Genomic DNA, 20,295 nt, shown 5'->3' on the forward strand with positions numbered 1-20,295 from the left:
GAGAGGTCTGGACTTCTTTAATACCATGAGGTGGCTCAGTGGCTAAGACGCTGAGCTTGTCGATCAGAAAGGTTGGCAGTTCAGCGGTTCGAATCCCTAGCGCTGCGTAATAGAATGAGCTCCGGTGACTTGTCCCAGCTTCTGCCAACCTAGCAGTTTGAAAGCAGGTAAAAATACAAGTAGAAAAATAGGAACCACCTTTGGTGGGAAGGTAACAGCATTCTGTGCGCCTTGGGCATTTAGTCATGCTGGCCACTTGACCACGGAGACGTCTTTGGACAGCGCTGGCTCTTCGGCTTTGAAACAGAGATGAGCACCGTCCCCTAGAGTCAGGAAGGACTAGTACAGATGTGTGAGGGGAACCTTTGCCTTTACCTAAGACCCCTGGACTTCTTGCTGCTTCAGATCCACTGTCATGCTGCCACAGTCAACCGTGATCATGTGATCCTTGTTTCCGAAGCTTCCTGACAGTTTCCCAGAAGTCTGTGGAGAATCCAGCTGTGAAACCGATTATGGTTGCTAATGCTCCCTGCTACTTTCCCACTCAACAAAATCTCTGCTGATGGGAAGCTTGCAGGGAGAAAGTGAATGGGGAAGACTTGCAGGAAGGGCACAGGTGGCTTGGCTAAGTCCATCCCACCTGCAGCAGCCTCCCCCCACTGCATGTGAGTGGGAGGAAATGAGGAACAAGGAGGGAGAGTAGGAAGGATAGAAGGAAGAAGGATGGAGGGATGGAAGGGAAGAGGAAAGGAAGGAAAGAAGAGGGAGGGAAGAAGAGAAGGAAGCAAGGAAAGAGGAACAGGGAGGGAGGGAAAGAAGGGGGGAGGAACAAGGAGAGAAGAAGGAAGGAGGGAAGGAGGGGGAGAAACAAGGAGAGAGAGAAGAAGGAAGGGATGGAAGGAATTAAGGAGGGAGGGAGGAACAAAGAAGAAAGGAGGGAGGGAGAGGGAGAAACAAGGAGAGAGAGAAGAAGGAAGGGAGGGACAGAAGGAAGGGAGGGAGGGAAGGAAGGAAAGAGGGAGGAGGGAGGGAGGAGAAGGGGAAGCAGGGAAGACTGCTTCTTGTTTGGACAACTGTACAAGGTTGATACTGTGAAATGGGACTAAGGCAACCGTAAAAGGGGAGTGTGTGAGCTCATTGTAACAGAGATGAGAAGTGCAGGTTCTGCCTCTTTGTCAACCAAGATCTGAAATCATGTTTCACCTGACTCTGGGCTTTATCCAAGTTTAGCATAATATACAGATTGGAGGAGTTACCCTTTCCAGGTGTCCAGCCAAGAAGCACAGCTAAGGGTACTAACTCTCGTATAAGATGACAGTAACCGAATCTTGAAAGGCTAAAAGTATTTCTTCCCTCCCTTTGCTTTTACCCTCCAGAAAATCCCTTCTAAAATGCTCTGCACGTCCCCCTGGTTTCTGAGTTATCTTTTGCCCCATGCTTGTCCTTTGCAGCTCTTCTTTCTGCCTCCCAAGGTCATGCTCTACACCATCAACTGGTGATCCGTGGACCACGAGTCACCTGTGAGAAAACTTTGGTGGTCTGCAGAAAAATTGTTTGCATTTTTTATATTGCACTAAATTGGAGGACCTCAAACTACGGCCCAAAGGATGGATACGGGCAATGAACGATTGTGTGGCTGCAGAGAGTCTCCCCCTTCGGGGTCTTTTTGTGCGGGTCGGAGGGGGACAAAAATTCTGACTTGGGATCTGCTTCAGCCTCCTGGTGGGGGGCTTTGGGCGAAGGCGAAGGCTGGAGGGACTGCATCGTGGGCTGGAACTGGCTGACCATCTCAGCCCGCTGAGCCTCCAGGCCCTGGCACCTGGTCTTGCACTCCCGCAGGTCTTCCCTCTGCTTGGAAAGCCTATGCTCCTAGTCCTCAGGGAGGTGCTTCTGCTGAGCCTCCTTCTCGGTCAGATCCAATTTGAACTGAGCTGCTTTGCCAACTCTTTCTCATGGCGGCTGCTTAGCTCCAAGAAGTCCCTTTTTGGGAGAGGGGGCGGTTTAGAAATGCGAAGAATAAATAAAACTGCTTTCTGTTGGGGGCCCTAAGGAGCCCAGGCGTGCAAGGGAGGAGTGCCTGCGAGGGGAGGGGCGAGTAGAGGCTGGCGAGGCGCCCCTTGATGTGAGTGACACTGAGTTGGCCACGCCCACCCAATCACATGATCATCTAGCCACGCCCACCCAGCCGGTCATTAAGCAGATCATATTAGTAGTCTGCGGGATTTAAAATTATGAATTTAGTGGTCCCCGAGGTCCGAAAGGTTGGTGACCCCTGTTCTACAGCAAACGTATCTACCGTAAGCCTGGTCATCTGTTATTGTTTCTTCCAAGAAGATTGGTATCTTTATTTTCAGAATTAATTGGACTGGAGATTTATTTCTTCACCTTTCTTTATGCCCCTACTTCAATCAGCAGAGTCATAATCTATTTTTGATTGAGATGGAGTCAAATGTTAGCCTGAGAAGCATGTTAACAATTCCAGAAGGTATTCAAAATGAGATTCTCAGAAAATAGGACTGCCCAGCCAACAAGGAATAGATAGCCTTGTTAGTGGGAAATTGTGGGCTGTGTAGCAAAACACTTTAAAAAGAGACAAACCAAACACATCACAGTTACTCACCTGGAAAAACAACAGGTCTCTGGTGATTGTCAAGGCCCAACAGAGACTTCATTTCCTTAGAGTCCTGAGAAAAAATCAGGTGGAACAACGGCTGATGACCTCTTTCTATCGGTCCACCATAGAAAGTGTCCTCACATGTTGCATTGCAGTATGGTATGCTGGTTTAACAGCTGCGGACAGGAAGGCACCACAGAGAGTGATCAATTTGGCAATAGAAACCATTGGTTGCCCTCTGACACCACTGGATGACATCGCCAGATCTCGCTGCTTTAACAGAGTAAAGGAAGATACTCAGAGATGATTCACACTCTGGTCAGTGTCTCTTTGCACTTCTACCATCGGGCAGAAGACGTCAAAGCATAGCCAGCCGAACAAACAGGTTTAAAGATAGTTTCTATCCTTGGGTTATCAGACTTTTAAACACAAGCATAATCACTCCATGCAAACGCTAGTTTTTTTTCCCCTTTTTTCTTTCTTTTTTCGTTTCTGTTATAATTTTGGACCAGTGAGGTTAAAACCAATTTCGTTGTATTTAAGTACAATGACAATAAAAATTGTACTTATACATACAAGCTGAATATCTAATGATCACGTCAGAGGCTATTTGGGCTCCCTAAACAAGTTTCAAAGGCTTCGGAGAAGATCTGGAAAGAAACGCCAAGATATTCAAAAGCTTTCAGCTGCTCACTTGGTCATCTTCTTATCTTTCCTACCACTTTCTCCTATTGGCACCTTATGATTGATCACTTGTTGGGGGCATCTTAGGATCATGATCGTACCTTAAACCATGATCTATGACTTATAACTTTGTGGTTTGTATATATACTGAGAGCTTATGCACCAGAGACAATATTTTTGTGTGTCCAATCACTCTTGGCCAATTACATTTTTTATTCTATTCTATTCTATTCCATTCCATTCCATTTTCCATTCCATTCTATCTTGATTCTATATTCTTATTCTATTCTATTCCATTCCATTCTATTCTATTCTCTACTCTAATATTCTATTCTATTCCATTCCATTTTCCATTCCATTCCATTCTATCTTGATTCTATATTCTTATTCTATTCTATTTCTTCTTTCTATTCTATCCTATTTCTTCTTTCTTCCCATCCCATCCCATCCCATCCCATCCCATTCATTATTAATCTTCCAACTGCTTGGTGGACATAACCAGTTTGGTCTTTGCCGGATGAATTTCTAGCATTTCAGATTGGCAGTAGGAACTCACGAAGTCCTACTTGTGAAACAGACAAAATTGCAGCACCATTAACCCGTGGGGAAAAGAGAGACTGGCTCTACTGACCAGAAATGAGGCAGGGGGTGGAAATTAGCTTTGATGAAGGCCTGAACAATATCGTCGATGTAAACATTGTGACACCCCTGTTTAATAATCTTGAATGCCGAAATAGGATCAGACAGTTCTCCGCTATTTGAGCATTGGATCTCCCATGTAGATCCGTTCGTGCAGCATCATTTGCAGAAATTTGCAAAGATATGCATTGATCAGCAATAGGAAAGCCTGGTCTAAAACCAGCTTGTTCCCATAGCTAAGATTCTTTCTTGAACCAATTAATCATTGTTATTTAATTATTAATTGATGGATTGATTAGCCCTTACACTCTATCAAAGTGCAGAGTTTCCAGAAAGAAACGATTACTAAAATGTTGATAAAAGGAATTCAAAATGGAATTGGAATAAAATGCGATGTAAGATGAAATTGGAATAAAATAGTTTAAGATACAGATAAATAAAATATGATAAAATTATATTTCTGTGTCACCCCTAAAATCTCCCCCAATCAGTCCTGTGTAGGCCAATCTCAACCGAATCATTTTGCTCAAGTATTTTTGCTGTGTTAAATGCTGTTTTCAGATTCTGGCTGCACATAAGGTTACTTGTTTTGATATGGGGATCCCAATGGGTCCTTCGTTTGGTATATAGACCGGTACCTGACTTAGTAAACAGTTTGACAGTGGTGAAGGAATTATTTGTTTAACAGAGTGATGGCGTTCGGGGAAAAACTGTCCTTGTGTCTAGTTGTTCTGGTGTGCAGTGCCTTATAGTGCCGTTTTGAGGGTAGGAGTTGAAACAATTTATGTCCAGGATGCGAGGGGTCTGTAGATATTTTCACAGCTCCCTTTTTGACTTGTGCAGTACACAGGACCTCAATGGAAGGCAGGTTGGTAGCCGTTGTTTTTTCTGCAGTTCTGATTATCCGTTGAAGTCTTTGTCTGTCTTGGTGGGTTGCAGAGCCAAACCAGACAGTTAGGGAGGTGCAGATGAAAAGACTCAATAGTTCCTCTGTAGAACAGAATCACCAGCTCAGTTTGATCTTCCTGAGTTGGCGCAGAAATATCTGACAGAAACCTATTAAATATCTCCTCCTCCTCCCTTCCCCTCACCTCTCTGTACATGGATGGGACTGAACTGCATCTCCCAGGAGCCTGAGGCAGGAAGGCCCACAGACAAAGCTCCAGGGTGGTATAATTCAGTTCCTGGAGAGCACCAGATTGGGAACAGCTCCGTCATGGAAGGTGGGAAAAGCATCCTTTGAGCTTGTGGGCAGGGCGAGGGAAGGGCACAAGAGAGACAAGAGAGGATGAAGTGAGGATGAAGAGAGGTGTGTTTCGAGTTCAGAGAACGCCAGGTACCCCTGTCTGCATGTCAAAGGAGGCAGGAGAACCTTGAGGGGGCATCAGAGAGGCGGATAGCATTGGAGAGTGAGAAAGAGAGAGAGAGAAAGAGGAGGGAGGGAGATGGGAGTGGGAAAGGCACTGACTGATCTGCCCGCAAGACTTTCTCTCATCTTTGCAGAGAAGAAGCACCAGGGAAGAAAAGAAGGAGCCACCAAAGAGAGACAGCAGCATCCCTCCTGTGCCAGCCCAGAAAAACAAGGTAGGTGGAATCCTTTTACGGGGCTTTGATGAAGCTTTATTTCTCCGCAGTTCCAAGACAGATCGTGGTTAAATCAGGAACACACAGCAATCGGGCAGCAAGTCTCCAAATCTCAGGAACCTGGGGCCACCGTTACTGTGGATCTGGGATGCTTGCTGTTAGACTCCTTCGGATTAGTGCAGAAGCCAGGAAGTCTATAACGTCTGCAATCTTTCAGAAGAAGCTTCGTGTACCTTAAGCAGGATTTTAAAGATAATGCATTATTCACAGAGGGGAAGATTTGGGTTTCTAAATGTGTGTGCAATGATGTGAATGGTTTGCCAAGATTGATGTGGGGTCACCCGTGAAGCTGGCACCTTCTGTTGCCTGTCAGCTTCAACCAATTCAGAAAAACGCAGAGACAGGTAACCCACAGCTGAAAAAGAGATACAGCATCTTGTAAATAAGGAAGGTTTGCCCTGGATGCCTTATCTGGTCCTGCTCCAAGCAGTTGGGTCGCACCCTTTTATTGTGGGGTCCAACGTAGGAGACACAGACACAGATTAACAGAGTTGGAAAGGACCTTGGAGGTCATCTAGTCCAACCCCCAAGCTACCCAAGCAGGAGACCATACACCATTTCTGACAGAGGGCAGTCCAGTCTCTTCTTGAAAGCTTCCAGGGACGAAGCTCCCACGACCTCTGAAAGCAACTTCAGTTCCATCTGTTGATTGTTCTCACTGTCAGAAAGTTCCTCCTTATTTCCTAGGTTGAATCTCTCCTTGATCAGTTTCCATCTATTGTTCTTTGTCTGGCTTTCAGGTGCTTTGGAGAATAGCTCTACCCACTCCTCTCTGTGGCAGCCCCTCAAATACTGGAACACGGCTATCATGTCTCCCCTGGTCCTTTTCTTCACTAGACTAGCCATGCCCAGTTCCTGAAACCGTTCGTCATCTGTTTTAGTCTCCAGTCCCCTAATCATCTTAGTTGGTCTTCTCTGCACTCTTTCTAGAGTCTCCACATCTTCATCATCAAGTTGACCTCCCTCTTCTCTGTTGCAGCCCCTCAGATATTGGAAGACTGCTATCATGTCACCTCTAGTCCTTCTCTTCATTAGACCAGACATACCTAGAAAAAGAAGCTATAGATACTGAGATACTGCTGAAGGATACAATAGCACTTATATACTGCTTTACAGTGCTTTACAGCTCTCTCTAAGCGGTTTACAGAGTCAGCATCTTGCCTCCAATAATTAGCTTGACCCCTTCCTCTCTGTGGCAGACCCTCAAATATTGGAAGGCTGCTCTCCTGTCTCCCCTGGTCCTTCTCTTCACTAGACTAGCCATGCCCAGTTCCTGCAACCGTTCATCGTATATTTTAGCCTCCAGTCCCCTCATCGTCCTGGCTGCTCTTCTCTGCACTCTTTCTAGAGGCTCAACATCTTTTTATAGTCTGGTAACCAAAACTGGGTGCAGTACTCTAGGTGTGGTCTTACTAAGGCTTTATAGAGTGGTGTTAGTACCTTAGTGGTAACATTTCGAAGATGCCTTGCACTTTAGCTGCTAGAATTCTTAGCAACGCTAAGCCTCTTCTCCAAGTCAAGAACATGTGGATGAACAGATGTTGATTCATCGTCATCGCCAGCAAAGCCAGAGAGGAGAGAGAGGAGACTGGGAATTGTAATTTTGCAAGGTCCAACATCTTCTTCTTATCCCTGCTCTTGATTCTTTTATCAAAACCTGAGGTCTGGTGTTTATATTTAAAATGTTGGTGTTAAAACTTGTTCTAGTCTTTTCCATTTTAATTCTATCCGTTGGTATAAATCTGCCATGGACATTTCAATGTGCAGGAAGAAGACCAGGCACCATACTGGCTGGGGAATTCTAGGAGTTGAAGTTTACTTCTCGGGGTTACTGTATATACTTGTGGATAAGCGAGAGGCTTAGGTTCCAAAATTGGCCCCAAAGTTGGCTTATCTCTAGACCAGGATTCACATTTTCACAAGCCCATCACGGTCCAGCTGCATGCACAGCAGTCCAATACCTGCTATATTTAGAAGACAACACAGAGAATTGCCGAAAAGGAAGCACTTCACGTGCACACAATCATCTGAGCCACGACCAGGAAGAGGAGCTGCCCAGGGGAAATGAACTCCCAGGTTCCAGAAAATGAACTTCCAGTTTCCGCCATGCACACACGCACCGGCTAGCAAGTCTTCCTGTTACTGCTGCGCATGCACAGATGCCGATCCCGTGGCTGGTGTGCTTATTCATGCCGGAAAACAGAAGAACAGCTCGCACAACGGCCAGCTGATCGTCATGCGCGCATGCATGCCAGAAACCCAGAAGAGGAAAAGGCAATGCCATGTGTGCCAGGTGACATGACTCTGTATGCTACTTCGGGCACGCGTGCCATAGATTCGCCGTCACGGATATAGTGTCTTTCTATACTCCAGATCAGTTGTTTGGCCATCCTCTCCCTCTCTCTCCTTCTCTCTCTTTCTCTCTCTCTGGATATGAGCAGATCCAGCTGATACTCTGCAGAAGAAGGTTCTACCCAGGGTTTTTCTGATCATCAATGAATACCAAGCATAGTTAGAGGCAACAGCCATGGGAGACCAATTAGTTCAGTTAGTGGAAGAACTGGTTGCCGTTATAAAACTTGGAAGAATTTGGCTGATATCTAAGAAGCTCTTCTGCTTTTGAAGGAAGTTTAGAATTTCTAGTTTATCTCATGAGCATTTATGGATTCTTCAACCTCTCTTTTCTTCTTCATCTTCATCTGTTTGCCCCAAGATTGTTTGGAAAACGGTAATGGTAATGCTTGCTTATATGTAATAATAACCTTTCATCGTGTACTTTTACATAACAATAATATTTTATCTTCTAATTTCTACCCCTTTTTAATCAAACCACTGGTAATATAAGTCCCATGTTATAAAATATTATGTTTCTTCCTTGTCTTTTATTTTTAATATCAATCTATCCATCTCCGCACAGTCTAATAGCTTTCTAATTACTGTATTTTTTGGACTATAAAACACACCAGAGTATAAGACGCATCAAGATTTTGAAGAGGTAATTTTTTTAAAAAAACGTTTTTGCACTCTGCAGGCCCCCCAAACTTTCTGCACGCCTCATTTTTTGGTGAGAAACGGGGCATGCAGAGAGTTTGAGAGGCCTGCAAAGTGCTCCTGGGAGCCAGGGGGGTGAAAATGAGCAAAAAAAGGGCCCGTTTTTTGCAATAACTGGCCTGTTTTTTGCAAAAAAAAACAGGGCATGCAGAGGATTTGGGAGGGTTGTAGAGTGCTCCTGGGAGCCTGGGGAGGGGCAAAAATGGGCAAAAAAGGACCTTTGCAGGCCTTCCAAATCCTATGCACTTTTTGCGAAAAATGGGATGCGTGGGGACGGGGTTTCAGAAGGCCAAAAATGCTGTATTCAGTGTATAGGACGCACCCACATTTTCACCCTCTTTTGTGGAGGGGGGGCGGGGAAGGTATGCCTTATACTCCAAAAAATACGGTATGTTTTCATCTGTAGAAGTATCTTCATTTATCCAATATTGTGCAAATACTAGACACAGTATATATTCCCTTTAATGGTAAATTTCTGCTATTATACCTAACAAAAGCATTTTAGGTTAGCTCTTGAGCGTTTATGGATTCTTCAACCTCTCTCTTCTTCATCTGCCTCTCTTTGCCCCCAGATTGTTTGGGGGGAAAAAATGTCTGAAAAAGAGGAACTTGCCGATTTGGATGGACCTTGGAATTCTTCAGCCCATCAGTTCAGCCCCACCAAGATCGCCGTCCCAGTGGTCTTCTCGGTCATCTTTCTGTTGGGCACCGTTGGCAACAGCCTGGTGTTGGCTGTGCTCCTGCAGAGCAGCCAGAGGGGCTGCAGCCAGACCCACCTCTTCATCTTCAACCTGAGCTTGGCTGACTTCTTCTTCATCGTCTTCTGCGTGCCCTTCCAGGCCACCATCTACTCCACCGAGGGCTGGATCTTCGGCGCTTTCATGTGCAAAGTGGTCCATTTCCTCATCTACCTTACGATGTACGCCAGCAGTTTCACCTTGGCTGCCGTCTCGGTGGACAGGTAAACCGATCGTCTTCTCTCTTATGACCCAGATGTGGTCCCAGCGCTACTGTGAGCACCCGTGGGGTTGACTTGCCGTTGACTTGCCATTGAAGTTTCCACACACTATAGTTCACACCCATGGTGTGAGCTCTGCCATTGAAGTTTCCGCGCCGTAGTCCGACCTTGGCAACTTTTAAGACTTGTGGACTCTCAACTCCCAGACTTCATAGCCGGCCAGGAGCTGAAGTCCACAAATCGTAAGTTGCCAAGGGATGGACATCTCTGCCATCATTGAGGGCTTAGTAGAGCTGAGGATCTGGAAAAGTGGCTGTGGAACCCAATAAAGTGGTTGTGTTGCCAAGGAAAAGAGAGTGTATTCTCCCGCAGATCGCATTTTTACCAGTTTTCATTGTTCCTTAAACCTTTTTAAATGGCAAAAAAATTATGTCCATTTGGGGGGGGGGTGGATTTGGACATACGGCCACGGGATTCACTACTGTAAAAATGGTCAAAAAGCTGGGTCTGGCCATATAGTGCCTCAACTTATGACAGCCATGACTTATCACTGGAATGCCCATTCTGGTTGTAAGTCAAGGACAAGCGGTATACTCATTGTCCCCTGCTACTGTTCATTGGAGTGGAGTGGAGTGGAGTGGAGTGGAGTGGAGTAGAGTAGAGTAGAGTAGAGTAGAGTAGAGTAGAGTAGAGTAGAGTAGAGTAGAGTAGAGTAGAGTAGAATAGAATAGAATAGAATAGAATAGAATAGAATTAAGGATAGGATAGGATAGAATTAACAATAGGCTAGGCTTGGCTAGGCTTGGCTAGGATAGGATAGGATAGGATAGGATAGGATAGGATAGGACAGGACAGAATAGAATCTGGAAGGGACCTTAGAGATCTTCTAGCCCAGCCCCCTGCTCAAGCAGGAGACCCTATACCATTTTGCTCAAGGGGCTATCCAATCTCTGCTTAAAAACCTTCAGTGAGGAAGCAACCACAGTTTCTGAAGGCAAGCCCAGTTTGTATGTTCTCACTGTCAGGAAATTTCTCCTTAATTTCAGGTTGCTTCTCTCTTTGATTCGTTTCCACCCATTGCTTCTTCTCCTAACCTCAGGTGCTTTGGAGAATAGCTTGACCCCCTCTTCTTTGTGGCAGCCCCTCAAATATTGGAACACTGCTATGATGTCACCCCTAGTCCTTCTTTTCTCTAGACTGACCATACCCAGTTCCTGCAACTCTTCTTCATATGTTTTAGTCTACAGGCCTTTAATCGTCTTAATTGCTCTTCTCTGCACTTTTTCCAAAGCGCATGTAAGATAACATGAATGTATTTAGCAATTCCTAATGCCATTGGCTTTTTGATAGGTATTTGGCCATTCGCTACCCGTTACATTCCCGGGAATTACGTACTGCCTACAGTGCGGTGGTGACCACAGCCATCATCTGGGGCCTCTCCATGATCTTCTCAGGGCCCTACCTGAGCTACTACCACCTGGTTCGATGGGAGGAGAGCTACATCTGCATGCCAGGCTGGGAGGGATGGAAGCGCAAGATCTTAGAGACCAGCACTTTCGTCTTTGGCTACATCATCCCGGCTGTTATTGTCAGTCTCTCCTACAGCAGGACAATTAAACATCTCTGGACATCAGTGGATCCTTTAATGGACATGTCAGAGTCCAAGAAGTCTAAGTGGAAAGTGACTAAAATGATCATCATTGTGACCACCCTCTTCTGCTTCTGTTGGCTGCCCTACCATCTGGTTGTCCTCCACTATCTCTACGGAGACTTCCCGTTCAACCAAACAACCTACGCTTTGCGCCTGCTCTCCCACTGCATGGCGTACGCCAACTCTTGCCTCAATCCCATCGTCTACGCCTTGGTCTCCAAGCACTTCCGCAAAGGGTTCAAGAAGGTCTTTAGTTGCCTGCTGAGGAGGAAACCATGGAACAAAGTCCAAACAGTCCATAGTACTCTTACCAAGCCTGGTGTTGAAGTGGCCTCCACACATATGTGCTAGTCATTCACAACTCTAGGGGGCGCTGCTCATCTCCGTTTCAAAGCCAAAGAGCTAGCGCTGTCTGAAGACGTCTCCGTGGTCATGTGGCCGGCATGATTAAACGCCGAAGGCCCACGGAGAGCTGTTACCTTCCCACCAAAGGGGGTTCTTAATTTTCTACTTGCATTTTTACATGCTTTTGAACTGCTAGGCTGGCAGAAGCTGGGACAAGTCACGGGAGCTCACTCCGTTATGCAGCGCTAGGGATTCGAACCACTGAACTGCCGACCTTCTGATCAACAATGTCCCGGGTGAATGATGATAATAGACAACTGAATGGGTGTCTACCAGGTCCAAAGTCCATCATGGTCCCATCGTCCCCTGCATTGCATAAGCCAAACTGGAGTGGGACTTCAGCAAAGGGTGGTGAACGCTTCCGATAAGGCCATAATTAATGGTTTATTTTCTTTCTTCCCGTCTGCATTGCAGCCATGCACAGCCTTCGTAACCAGAGTATGTCAGAGTGTGCACAGTGTGACTACTCTTTCAAACAGTGGTTGATCTACAAGGCATATATATACACACGTGCTAGGCAAAACCAGGCAATCTTCAACTATAACATGGAAGCACACACACACAAACACACACACACACACAGAGAGAGAGAGACGCCCTCACACAACCTCTCTTATATAGACAGCTTCTTAAAGTGGCAGTAACCCTGTGGACTCATTCTCATTTCATCATTTCGGTTTACAGCCTCATAGCAACTGGTCAGCAATTGAACTGTCATTACCTTAACTTCTAGTATCTCCTCTTCTACAGGGGAAAGAATTTACTGTATCTGTGGGAATTGAGGGAAAGTCTCATTAAAGTTTCTATAAATGGCGGAAAAATCTCTACCTTTGGACAAAGGGCTAAAGGAGGCACAATGCTTTGAAGAGGACTCCTGCCCTTACTGGTCTCATCTCCTGTTTCTTACCAAAAACACATCGCATATCCACAATGATGTCAAAACACTGACATCTGCAAGTTGCACAAGATGTAATTATGATGCGAATCACGTCATTCCCATGACGGTACCGTTAAGTACATGTCACTATGCAAAACCATGACTATCCATGATACAATGGTGGCTTTAGTACATCAGCAACAAGCTGGGAAACAATGGGAGGAACTGGGTGATTTCCACTGATAGCGCCAAGGTGAGACACGTTTATTCATTCATTCATACAATTTCTATAGGTCAAACAAGTGGCTGTGGTTAACTAGGGTTGGGAACCAAATGCACTGTGCATTTCCTGTCAGCCCTCATCATCCTGGCTAATGGAGCTGGTTAATCACAGTTAGAAGGTCTCATCTTGGCCACCAATGCGCTTATCACTTTGATGCAAACGTCCTTTGAAGAGATTGGATAGCCATTTGTCTGGAATGGTATAGAGCGGTTATGGCAAACCTATGGCACACGTGCCAGAGGTGGCATGCAGAGCGCTCTCTGTGGGCACGCGTGCTATCGCCAGCTGCTCTTCTGCTTCCCGACCTGCTGGTCTTTGCGGGCACCGGAGTGCCGGAAAATGGTCTGAAAAGCATCCAAACATCAAGCCATTTTCCTGGCCGTTTTCAGGGCATTTTTAGCCTGAAAAACAGACCAAAAATGGCTTGTATTCAGGCCATTTTCAGGCTATTTTTCTGCTATTTTCAGCCCAAAAAACAGCCTGAAAATGACATGAAAAACAGAATGAAAATGGCCCCAAAACAACATTGTTGTTGGGCATTTTTCAGACTGTTTTCCAGTGCTCTGGCACCCACAAAGACCATGCACACATGTTCCAGTTTGGCCACTCAGTGCCGAAAAGGTTTTCCATCCCTGGTATAGAGTCTCTTGCTTGAGCAGGGGTTTTGACTAGACCTCCAAGGTCCCTTCCAACTCTGTTATTCTAGGCCAGAGGTCGGCAACCCTAAACACTCCAAGAGCCATTTTGATCCGTTTCCCACTGAAAAGAAAACGCCGGGAGCTACAAAACGCTTCCCGTGCCTGACGATTTCCTGAGCGGCCACAAAACTAGTATATATGGTTGAATAAAAAGTTCCGTTTTCTTCTGAAACTTATCATTTCAGCGGTAGGGGTTTCTCCTCCTCTCGTGACGACAGCTGTAGACAAGATCTATGGAGAGTCTCAGTCCTCCCAGGTCAGGGTTGTCCCAAAGGTGCTTTTTTCAAGAGGCAACTGCCCTTTCTTGTTTTTTTTTTCTTTCAAGACGCTCCAGCTGGATGGTGGGGAATGGAAGGATTTATACTCCTTGCAGACAGCTGGCCATTTGCATTATTCAGGACACAGATAAACCTCCAAGTGGCCTCAATGACCCTCTAAAAGGATGCAAATGACCAGCTGTCTGTAAGGAGTATACGTCCTTCCATTCCCCACCATCCAGTCGGAGCTGGAGAAGCTTCTTGGATGAGAAGCGAAACGTCTTCAAAGAAAAACCAGAAAGTCCAGTTGCCTCTTGAAAAAAAGAAAAAATTTGGGACAGCTGTTTCATTTCTGTCCTTCTTATCCCACTGGACATCCTGGCTGGAACACAGAGGAAAGATCTTCTTTGGACCATCATCTCCAGGGCCACCAACCCTACCTCGCCCCGCAAGTCTCAACCTTGATGACTTTAAGTTATATAAGACTTCATCTCCCAGGTTTCCCCTGGCCAACGTGCTCCTTTTGTAAAATCTCCCCTGTAAGGTCTTAGCTCCTTCTCCTGCTAATCAATGAGGAACACTGCTCCAGCTTAAGAGGGCGAGCAAACTCGCTTTGATGGGTTAGTTGCTGTTAGTATGATTAACCGTAAACGTAGGTAGCCCTTGATTTACAACATTTGTTGTTGTTAGTTGCGAAGTCATTTCTTACCCATGGACAACATTCCTCCAAGCCTTTCTGTCCTCTACCATCCTCTAGAGTCCATTTAAGCTCACGCCGACTACTTACAACTTACAAGCTGACTGCTTACAACATTGAGTGACTGCTCAATGACACTGAAAAATGTGATTTATGACCATTTTTCATAGTCACGACCTCTGCCACATCCCCATGATCATGTGATCAAAATTTGGTCCATATTTGGTCCGTATTGATGATCTTTGTGGTGTCCCGGGGTCCTGTGATCCCCTTTTGCGACCTCCTGATGACCAGCGTCTCATTTAACAACCAGGTCACTAACTTACCAATTGCAGTGATTCTCTTTAAAAAAACGGGGACAAGAAAAGCGGTGAAATGAGACAAAACTCCCTGAACAAATGTCACACTTAAGAGCAGAAATGTCAGGCCTGATTAAGTCGAGGACCACCTGTGGCATTTATTCGTTCGGCTTTGGCAATCCCCAAAGAACATCGCGGTGTGGGGAATGAGCTGGCATGTGCTTTCACACCGTAAAAATGCTTCTGGACGTGTTTGCTTTAAAGACACAAAACAGAGCACAATCTTTAAAGTATTTTGAAAACAAGCCAGCATTTGGAGTTTTGCAGATGTGCCTGGCGGAGCTGAAGTTAGGGAGGGTTTAGTTTTCTGATGAGGGGTGGGGGGTGGGAGCTACCTCCTCAACTTCATTTACTTGCCAATGTTGATGGCACCTTTCAGCAAAGGTGTTCCTAAAGTGACTTATGAGAATGACTTTTTAAAAAAAACAACAATTATCAATCTATCATGGCTCCCTGCAATAAATATGCATTTGTCTGTGGGGGAGGGTGTTATCTGAAAATATGGGGGGGGGGAGAAATATCCCCAGGGGAAGAAAACGAAGGTACCAAGTCAATTAAGGAAGCGAAAGAAAGAAAAGATATTTGCTTGGAAAGGAAATAATGGTTTTGGCATAAGCGTTTGCTCTGAAGGCGATTGCTTAATTTTGATTTATGTTGTGTTGAAATCTGTCTCACAATTTCTCCAAAGTCTCTCTCTCTCTAAAAAAAGAAGTTTCTGTTTTGGGGGCTTTTTTTTTCCTGATTCTCCAGAGGCTTCGGAATTGTTTCGAATTTTTTTTGTGGGGGGAGAGTTTTGTTTATTTGTTTCGGGAAGGGACACCGCTGTTAGAGAAAGGAAGGGATGTAATTTTTAAAAAATCCTTGGGAGGTAACTCAACCACATACAATCGCCCCAATGGCCTAGTCATTGAGGTAGTCCTCAACTTACAACAGTTCATTTAGTGACTGATCAAAGATTTTTTTTAAAAAAGTGACTTATGACCGTACATCTACTTGTAGTTAAGATCTGGTGCTTTCCCCAGGATGGGAGATGGAAGGTTTAGAACCAGGAAATATAAATAAATACAAACAAAGTAAATCGAAGATAATAGCATCCAGAGACTAAACCAGGGGCCAGCAACCTATGGCTCTGGAGCTTCATGTGCCTTTTTCATCCCTCTGCTGTGGCTCCCTGTCACTCAAAATGTACGTCACAACCGCCAATGTGCAATGGTCATCGCGGGCATCGATTTATTCAGCTTTTCGACCCCCAGTAGGGCAACCGTGGATAAATCCAAGAAAAGAAAAGTTTCAGAAGAAAACAGATCCTTTAATTTAAATGCATATGCTCGTTTTGTAGCCGCTGAGGAAATAGTCAGGCATGGGAAGCAGTTTTGTGGCTCCCTGTGTTTTCTTTTCGGTGGGAAACGGGTCCAAATGGCTCTTTGAGCGTTTTTAAGGTTGCCAACCCCTGATCTAGGAGAACTTGTAAGAAATGTTCAGTCCCAGGAAGTCCTCATTATGAAGACGGTGTCAGCGTTCCAAATATCATGCAGAATTAAATCAGAGTCCAAGGCAAAACTATCCTTAAAGTCCCGATTTAATAAGTCAGACATGTTGGCACATCTGTGGGAATCCCAATTCTGGAAGTTACCTAGGATTCCCACCCAGTGGAAAGTTCATGATCTTGTCCCCACATCCACTAATCCATCACATGGTCCAATCTTCTTCTTCCACGCTATCATCTCCACCACGCTGGTTCCGGTCAGGTGCCGAGGTGCGGAGACAAAGAATAACCTTGAGCTTCTAGAAAGGAATTTTTTTATTTTGAAAACAACGCATTCTACCCATTGCTATCCCTCCCCCTTAATGAGTATGCATACTAAAGAGGAAGCTAGAAGAGAGAATGTGGCAAGCCAAAGGTTCTTAATGGAACCGCTGCAGGACTGACAGACGGCCCCAAAACATGAACAGGTTTCAAAAGATAACAAAGACGGCCTCCGGAATAGAAAATGGAGTCCTGTGAGGAGAACTTGAAAGAATTGGGATGTTTTCGGCCTGGGGGAAGAGGGGATCGAGGGGCTGACACAAGAGTATGTTTCCATTCTTGGAAGATGCAATTCTAATGGCACAATGGACGCTCCCCAAATCACACAAACCCAATGACGTATTTGCCACATTATCTGTCGAACAATTGGCACAAGTCTAGGCTCATTTCAGATCTCCTTAGGCAGGATTTTAATCTGCACTTAGATCAGTGCAACATCATTCTTGGAAAACAAGACGGAGTTAGGGGCTTGTATCATCAGCTAATAAACTTGGAAGCAAGTCAATATGATCCTCCCTCCCTCCCTCCCTCCCTCCTTCCTTCCTTCCTTCCTTCCTTCCTTCCTTCCTTCCTTCCTTCCTTCCTTCCTTCCTTCCTTCCAAGAAGCAGGGAATAACACCAAGGATTTTCATATGAAAAATAAGAGCTTCAACCATAGAATCAAGATCATGTGAAGTGTTAATACCACTTTATAATGCCTTGGTAAGGCCACACTTGGAATACTGCATTCAGTTCTGGTCGCCACGATGTAAAAAAGATGTTGAGACTCTGGAAAGAGTGCAGAGAAGAGCAACAAAGATGATTAGGGGACTGGAGACTAAAACATATGAAGAACGGTTGCAGGAACTAGGTATGTCTAGCTTAAGAGAAAGAAGGACTAGGGGAGACATGATAGCAGTCTTCCAATATCTCAGGGATTGCCACAAAGAAGAGGGAGTCAAACTATTCTCCAAAGCACCTGAGGGTAGAACAAGAAGCAATGGGTGGAAACTAATCAAGGAGAGAAGCAACTTAGAACTGAGGAGAAACTTCCTGGCAGTTAGAACAATTAATCAGTGGAACAGAAGTTGCCTCCAGAAGTTGTGAATGCCCCAACACTGGAAGTCTTTAAGAAGATGTTGGATAGCCATCTGTCTGAAACGGTATAGGGTTTCCTGCCTAGGCAGGGGGTTGGACCTCCAAGGTCCCTTCCAACTCTACTATTGTATTGTATTGTATTGTATTAACATCATCAGCCAAGTTCAAAAAATATTGACATAGATTCCTAAGGATTCCTGCCTCGGGCAAGGGGTTGGACTAGAAGACCTCCGAGGTCCCTTCAAGCGGTGTGATTTTATGATTTGTTGCATTAAAACTCTTGCGGAAATATTTATTTCTGGATGACACACACTGCACACTTGGTCCGTCAATGAGACAATGCTTTTCTTTGTTAAAGTTAGGAGACCGTTTCTTCAATTCTATGGAAATAGGCAGCATATACATATTTTGATTCTGTGAAGAATCTCACCTTTTTGTGGAGCTGTTGGTAAAAATAGGATCAGCAACTTGATCGACAACATCCGATGATGGATATGGCAGAAGGAGGAGGAGGAGAGGAAGGAGAGGAAGAAAAAGAACAAGAAGGAGGAGGAGAGGAAGAAGGAGGACGAGGAGAAGAGGAAGAAGAGATAGAGGGAAGAGGAGGAGGAGGAGGAGAAGAGGAAGAGGAAGAAGAGGAAGAAGAGGAGGAGGAGGAAGAAGAAAGCCGTATTTTGATTCTGTGAAGAAAACGCGAGAAAATGCAAGGAATGGAGTTTCTTTCCCCCCTCCCCATATCCTTGCATAGTATCGCTTTAAAAATCCCCTGTTTTAATATTCATTACTTGTTGTATATAGCTGGGGGGGGGGCACAACATTTGGTTGTTTTAAATTAAGATCAGAATTAGCCATTCTGAGAACAAGATGTTTTGGGTGCAAATCAGGAATGGAGAAGAATAAACGCATGCAAGGAAACTGACAGACAGCCCCTCTGTCTGTGCATGCCACACTGATATTTGGTCTACTTCGTAGCGCACCAAGGATTTCTTGCTTTTGAGGTGGAAGATGATTGTTTACAGAAAGTTGGAAAGGCCATGAAATCAGGGGTGGGGCTGCTGGGGGTTCGCAGGGGTTCGAGAGAACCTCTAGCTAAAATTCTCTGCAGTTTGGAGAACCCCCAAATCTCATTCCTAGCTGGCCACGCCCCTCCCCATCCCTCCCAGGAGTCTCCATGTAGCCCTTTCTGGATGCACTAAGGGCAGGGCGCGCACAGAGGCTTGGGGATGCTGAAAAATGAGCATACTGGAAGTTCGAGAAGGGCCTCCAGAGGCTGTTTTCGCTCTCCCAGAGGCTCGAGGAAAGCCTCCAGAGCCTGGGGAGGGCAACTGTCATAAATAGGAGTCAGTCAACAAGTGTCTGGATTTCGATCACGTGACCACGAGGGAGACTGCAATGGTTATAAGTATGGGAAAAACCACTCCTAAGTTTCTTCAGTGTATAAATGCACTGTTGAAAGTTGAGGACTACCTATACAATACAATACAATAGTAGAGTTGGAAGGGACCTTGGAGGTCTTCTAGTCCAACCCCCTGCCTAGGCAGGAAACCTTATATATATGGAGTTTTTGCTGACAAAAGAAAAATACGAATGGATGGTTTTGAGAATTGGGGATAAAATGGTAGGAATAGAATAGAATAGAATAGAATGGAATGGAAGAGAAGAGAAGAGAAGAGAAGAGAAGAGAAGAGAAGAGAAGAGGAATAGAATAACAGAGTTGGTAAGGACTTTGGAGGTCTTCTAGTCCAACCCCCTGCTTAGGCAGGAAACACTACACCACTTCAGACAAATGGAGATCCAACTTTTTCTTTAAAACTTCTAGTGTTGGATCATTTACAACTTCTGGAGGCAAGTTGTTCCAACTGATTAATTGTTCTAACTGTCAGGAAATTTCTCTTTAGTTTTGCTTCTCTCCTTGATTAGTTTACACCCATTGCTTCTTGCCTTCAGGTGCTTTGGAGAATAGTTTGACTCCCTCTTCTTTGTGGCAACCCCTGAGACATCAGAACACTGCTATCATGTCTCCCCTAGTCCTTCTTTCCATTAAACTAGACATACCCAGTTCCCGCAACTGCTCATATGTTTTAGCCTCCAGGCCCCTAAGGATCCTGCTAGATCTAGAAAGAAAGGCCAGTAAGTACTGATTTCCTACAGTTATGTGCCTATCCCTTACAGTCTGCCCTATTAAACATGATTTGATGCAGTATGTATTGGCCGGCCTGGGGTTGGACTAGATGACCTAAAAGATCCCTTCCAACTCTGAATCTGAACTACCATGAAAGAGGCAAAGAATCCCTTTGCATGATACAACACCGCCCTCTGCTGGACATTCCAATAATCAAACCTACATTTTTATTCCTTATTCTCACATTTACTTTAGTGGAATGTAAAATGTTTCCCAGGCCATTTCAATGTTTTGTTTTGTTTTAATTGGAAAATGAGAAGCAGCTCTTTGGAAATGCAAAAGGAGATGCATTTGCCAGGCAGGGTTTGTTACAGCTCCATGCTGAGATGAGCTAATGCATAACTTTCAAATAGAAATTTAATTATTTCTCGGAACAGTGGTTTTTCCAAAGTTGGCCGCTTTAAAAGATGTG

General features: G+C 45.0%; 1 protein-coding gene across 1 annotated transcript; it reads left to right on the forward strand.

Annotated features, from left to right (window-relative positions):
• Positions 1 to 5,428: 5,428 nt before the first annotated feature.
• Positions 5,429 to 11,592, forward strand: LOC309398539 (galanin receptor 2b-like; the record flags this gene model as incomplete). The annotated part of the gene is made up of 3 exons (XM_081965504.1): positions 5,429 to 5,521; positions 9,205 to 9,593; positions 10,941 to 11,592. The coding sequence occupies exons 2-3, from the start codon at positions 9,223 to 9,225 to the stop codon at positions 11,590 to 11,592; spliced, it is 1,023 nt and encodes a 340-aa protein (XP_081821630.1). The 5' UTR covers positions 5,429 to 5,521; positions 9,205 to 9,222.
• Between the last annotated feature and the right edge of the window lie 8,703 nt (positions 11,593 to 20,295).

The sequence above is a fragment of the Natrix helvetica genome (genome assembly GCF_964273705.1).
Source record: "Natrix helvetica genome assembly, chromosome: 13".
Classification (NCBI taxonomy): domain Eukaryota; kingdom Metazoa; phylum Chordata; class Lepidosauria; order Squamata; family Natricidae; genus Natrix; species Natrix helvetica.